At 37.5% G+C, this 6,000-nt stretch overlaps 1 protein-coding gene across 1 annotated transcript; it reads left to right on the forward strand.

Annotated features, from left to right (window-relative positions):
* Window positions 1–2,593: 2,593 nt before the first annotated feature.
* On the forward strand, window positions 2,594–4,966 carry LOC132513670 (serine/threonine-protein phosphatase 4 regulatory subunit 3B-like). Its single transcript, XM_060138185.1, has one exon. The coding sequence runs from the start codon at window positions 2,594–2,596 to the stop codon at window positions 4,964–4,966; it is 2,373 nt and encodes a 790-aa protein (XP_059994168.1).
* The last annotated feature ends 1,034 nt before the right edge of the window (window positions 4,967–6,000 follow it).

Raw genomic sequence — 6,000 nt, forward strand, 5'->3', positions numbered from 1 at the left:
AGTCAGAACTATACAGGCCTACTTTCAAATCCTAGCATCATCACGTACTGCAGAGGTCTGAACCAAATGTTCGATTCAGTTTGGGAGTTTCAAGTTTTTTTCCTCTTTAATATGGTAGAAATAATACCTTCCTCAGGCCATTATTGTACGAGGATTAAATAAAAAATAAATAACGCCTTTAAAAGGGACTTACACAGCTCCTAGAATATGGCATTTGTTTATTCACATTACCCTGCTCTCTGTAAAACAACAAAACACCAAAAAAATAATAATCTTAAATAGGTAGAACTACTGAAACAAAAAAAGGGCATTGTTCTACTTCCCAAGCCAAATAAGACAGGAACTGAAAAATCTACTGCAGAAATAGCAATAAGAAATTCGGACTTGAGGCTCTTTTAGACTGTAAAGAGATTCTAGTTAACCTAATTAAGATAAAGGGACCTTAATTGGCATAAGGGAAACTCCCTGTGATAAAATTGCGAGAACACATAGATTTGTGCTGAATGCCTCTCAGAATGGAACCGAGGGCATATTCAGACACTTGACAGTATTATAATTGATGCTAGTAGAAACTTTAATATAACCACAGCAGAGAAAAAAATTGGACCATTAGCATGCATGTCATTATTGTTATTATATATTTGCATATTCTCTTTTATTGAAATAAGACGGGAGCTTTTAACTAGCACACATGCCAAATTTTGTATTAGTCATTTATGAGTTCTTATGTTTAAGTATTATTTATAATTTGTAAATGTTTCTAAACCAGCAGTATCCTGGCACTGATTTAAATTTTCTCATGAAATGATTGTCATTTGCATTCAATTCCCAAAGAGCCCTGACTGTACTGTCCCAGGGAATATTCCTGTACAGTAACCTCCTGGAGGCTACATTTCAAGAGAGGTGTGTGGAAGAGTTTTTCTGTGCTCTACTTGAGAATGGTCGCACATCTCCAATGCTATGTAAAGTGAAGTGATTGTTACAAATAGGACTCTTCAAGTCCAAATGTGCTTGATGCGGCCCAATTCTCAGTTTCTCCTTTGCAATAACAGGGTTAATGTTTTGGGGGAAAAAAATTGTTTTTTAAGAAAACTGCAGAAGTTGCTGCTACATCAAAAATCAACTTGGTTACTATTAAAATTATATTTAACAGAATTGCCATATACAAGCTTCTATTTTTCCACTGGCTGTACACAGATGTGGATCTAAAGGAGGAAGTGCGTGACTTTCATCTTCTCTTGATAATTTTATGTTGATTACAAATTATACAGATGGAAGGAATGTAAAATAAAGTGTAATGAAGGCCAAGAAAAGCAGGGGATAGCATACTTCAATGGCTGAGAAAACCAATTTTGTAATCAGAAAGACATGTGTTCAGAGTTCCTCAAATTATTAGCCATATGATCTTTGGCAATTTATTTAACTTCTCTCAGTTTGTTTTCTGAAGGACACTTAGTACTCCTATTTCACTAGGTTATTATTAAAATTAAGTAAGAAAATATATAAAAGTCCTTGTCACAGTGTCTTGAACATAAGCGCTAAATTATTATATTTGGTCAATGATATTATTACCTTTCTTTATAATAAGCAGTCAAGTTATCATTCCTTAGTTATTGTCGTTGCTATTACTACCATAATTATTAAGAAAAGAAATAAAACAATTGATCTGTGGTATTCAGTACTCACTTTTGGCTAATTTCAACTGAGTTTCCCTCTGGCCCACTCCTTCCCTAGCAATAAAGAGTGTGGTTATAGAATTGGGAAAATTTGAGGAAATGTTTTCCCTGTTGTGCTGAAAGATAGAGCTTTAGCCTGAGCTGAACAGAGTAAAGGAGTTGCCAACTCCCTCTTAGAACAATATCCTCTCCCAAGGATGGGTAAGTTAGTGATACCGACATTGGCTAAGCCTTTTAGAGAAGGCCTACCTACAGATCTCTAATCATTGGTAATGGTCTACAGTACACTTGTTCCTGCTTCTTTGGGGAGAGGGTCAGAGTTGGGGGGAGCAGGGCTTGTGGGGGGAAGTGTCTTTCTTTGACACACGGTGTTCGGTGTTGACTTGCTCAGGACATAAGTGATTAAGCTTTCTTTTGTCTAGGGTCCTAAGTCTCCATCCGCACACACTTGATGAGTGAAAATGTTTCTCGGGGACAAAACCTTTTATGGAAAGAGCAGTGCCCTCTGCTCGCATTCCTAAGCCTCCATTGGTAGGCTTGGTGGCATCTCGCCTTAAGTGTAGAACGTTCCTTTTGGGTAGAATCCTGGGGGAATCATAAGAATCATGACATAATAGAGTCTTTCCTAGACAGCAGCGAGAAGGCTCAGTGACTCACTGCTTCAATCACAGCATGGAAGGAGGGGCTCCAGGGATGTGAGTGAGTAGTGGGACTCCGGGGAAACCCTGTTGAACTGAGGAGCTGCCGGGGTCCCTGTGGCCATTATTTATCCACCATGTTCTAATTATGATTTTCCCTACTAGCCACCTCAACTACTGTCGCTGCCACCACAGAGCCAGCCGTCATTGAGTCGGGGCATAACAGAAGCAGGGACCAGCGCCAAGACCAGGGCTGGTGTGAAGAGACCCGAGGTCACCATGGTGGGCAACCAGCGCTACGTAAAAGTCTACACCCTGAAAGATGAACAACAGTGGGTCATTCTAGACACAGGGTACATCTCATCCACTTATGAGGAGGGGGCCCAGGCCATGTTTCTGCTAGTTAGATCCAAGTCCGATGACTCACTGATCTTGGAGTCAAAGATAAATCCAGACATGTACTATGAGAAAGATGGAACGTTAATTTTTTGGTTTGAGGCTGAGAACCGTGGTACAGCGATACATTTCCAGGACACGGCAATTTGTCATAAGGTCTGGAAAGCCATTTGCCAGGTTCACAGTAAAGTCCCATGTGTCGAAACTATACATGACATCATGGATGAATCAGAAGCCAAAGAGGGTGATGACTCGCCAAAAACCAGTGAACTGCTCGACCTGCCAAACTGCGAACTCGATAAACTTGGAGAGATTGTTGACTTAGTTACCTTGAGTCTCACCTCACCTATGGATAAAGAACTCCTGGCTCTGCTCTTGGAAAGGGAGGACTATATTCAAAAACTACTGCAGTTGTTCCACACTTGTGAGAACCTAGAGTATACTGAAGGCTTATACCATTTGCATGAAATTATTAAAGGAATCTTATTCCTCGACAATACATCTCTGTTTGAGATCCTGTTTTCTGATGAGTGTATCATGGATGTGGTGGGATGCCTTGAATATGACCCTGCTTTGGCTCAGCCAAAAAGGCATAGGGAATTCTTAACCCAAAATGCACACTTCAGGGAAGTTATACCAATAACAGACAGTGAAATTCGACAAAAAATACATCAGACATACAGGGTACAGTACATTCACGACATCCTTTTGCCTATACCATCCAAGTTTCAAGACAATATTCTTCCTAATCTTACAAGTTTTATTTTTTTTAACAAGGTTGAGCTAGTCAACATGTTGCAGGAAGATGACGAGTATTTGGCTGAAGTTTTTGCACAGATGAGGGATGAGACCACAGATGATGATAAACGGCGTGACCTGGTATTTTTTTTAAAGGAATTCTGTGTATTTTCTCATCTATTACGTTCTGAAAGCAGGTGTGCACTATTCACAACACTGACAGAATTGGGAATTCTTCCTGCTCTTAAAATTGTAATGGGCATGGATGATTTGCAAATAAGGTTAGCTGCTACTGATATACTTGGTGATCTAGTGAAGTATACTCCATTCATTGTCCAAAGATTTATGATGGACGAAGCCCAGCAAAGTGAAGATGGCAAACTTTTCACTAATTTAATAATTGAAAAAATGATCTGTGATACTGACTCTGAGCTAGGAGGTGCTGTTCATTTAATGAGACTTCTTCGTGCTCTACTTGATCCAGACAACATGCTGCCAACACATAGAAAATGTAAAAGAAGTGAATTTCTAAATTTCTTCTATAGACATTGTATACATAACTTCACAGCACCACTTTTGTCAGCTACTTCAGAAGATATATGTGAAGAGGATAATATAGTTGGATCTGACAAAAACAACAAAAATTGCTTCAATAATTACCAAACAGCAGAGCTGCTTGCCTTAATTTTAGAGCTGCTCACATTTTGTGTGCAACGTCACACGTATTACATAAAAACCTATATTTTGAGAAAAGACTTGCTAAGAAGAGTCTTGATCTTGTTGAATTCAAAGCACACTTTCCTGGTCTTGTGTGCTCTTCGCTTTATGAGAAGGATGATTGGCCTTAAAGATGAACTTTGTAATTTTTACATCATCGAGGGAAACCTTTTTAAGCCAGTTGTAAATGCCCTTCTGGATAATGGAACTCACTACAATATGTTGAATTCAGCTATTATTGAGCTGTTTGAATTCATAAGAGAGGAAAATATCACGTCTCTTGTTGCACATATAGTTGAAGAGTTTTATGAAACACTTGAGTCAATTGAATATGTTCAGACATTCAAAGGATTGAAGATTAAATATGAAGAACAGAAATACCGGAACAATCAACTATGGAAGAATTTGTATCCTGTACAGTATAGTAAGATATTTTGCAGAGGTGCCAGTGTCTTGAAGCACAAGGAAGAGAAGAGTTTTAAAGAAAATATAGAGGAAGGAACAGCAGGTATGTCATCATCAGAAAGTGATTTTCAAGATCATTGTGATAAATCTGTGGAGACTGAAAAAGCAAAAGAAAATGAAGACAAGGCAGATCTTCCCCCCAAAACATCTTTGGGTGGCTCCGAATTTACTTCATTCCATTCTGCTAGTGATGCTAGTGGAGCAGGTAACCCAAACGATAGCAGCATGGTGAACTTAGTGGATTATTCAGATGACAACAAAGAAGATAAAGAAGGTGACCCCCCCCCCAGGAAAAAACTACATGTAGCTCCTAAAGTCTTAAGGGAAAACCCTTAACATTACTAAACTCTACATTACTAAAGCTGTGTAAAACATTACTAAAACATCAAAGCATTAATAAAATTCTGTAACATTAGCTGAAACATCTGAATCCAAATCTTTCTCATGTGAACTTATAACTATTCAATAAGTAGCAAAGATGCTCAGTGTTATCATCTAGGAGAATTTATTTCTGTAAAAACCAAACTTCCTAGAATTCAAAAAAATAAAGAAAAGAAAAAAGCTAACCAGAACCTGAGCGATAACTTCTTAGCAAGAAAAAAAGTCTTGCTTGAGGGGAGAAAACAGGTTGATAATCTAATATTAATGTAGTTCTGTTTCAGGGGTATATATTAGAAACAACTGTTAACAGTATAACGTTATTTGCCCAGTGGTTCTGGCTATGGTTTTCTTTTTTCAGTTGCCTTCTTTGAAATAAAAATTTACATTCATGTTTATGTGGAAAGCTAAGTCAACTGTAATAAAAAATAAAGGTACGCTATTCACATTTCTGTGAAGATTTGACAAAAATTCACCCTTATGAGTAATTAGAGGGAAGTAACTTTTGGTATGTATTTTCATGAACAAAAAAGGAAGCTGGATTCAAAATGTGCTGTTCTTAGCATAATTTTTTGTTTGTTTAGATGAGATGTGAAGAATCGGTCCAGTAGTATTCTAAAATAGTGTTCTCTAAGACCTTGGGAGTGGGTAGAAAAGAATACTTTCAACTGCCTAAATTGTGAAAGATACTTGGAAGTCATTTCCTGATTCATTAATAAAGTTGTGTCTGTCTTCAGAGCAGTGGGTAACTTTTAAAGTGTAATTTACAGAGACTAACAATTTATAAAAAATAGTGCTGAATGAAGTGGCACTTAATATGTAGAAACCATTTTGGACAGTTTTTTAAGAAAAAGTTACTTGTGTCAAAGTACACACACAGTACATGAAGTTTTTTTTCTATAAACAGGAGTAATATGAAAGGTGCTTTATTAAAGAGTGAATGCAAGTGAATTTCTAATAATAAGTTGTAACAAAGAATTAAGTGGTTTTAT

The sequence above is a fragment of the Lagenorhynchus albirostris genome, chromosome X (assembly GCF_949774975.1).
Source record: "Lagenorhynchus albirostris chromosome X, mLagAlb1.1, whole genome shotgun sequence".
Lineage (NCBI taxonomy): Eukaryota > Metazoa > Chordata > Mammalia > Artiodactyla > Delphinidae > Lagenorhynchus > Lagenorhynchus albirostris.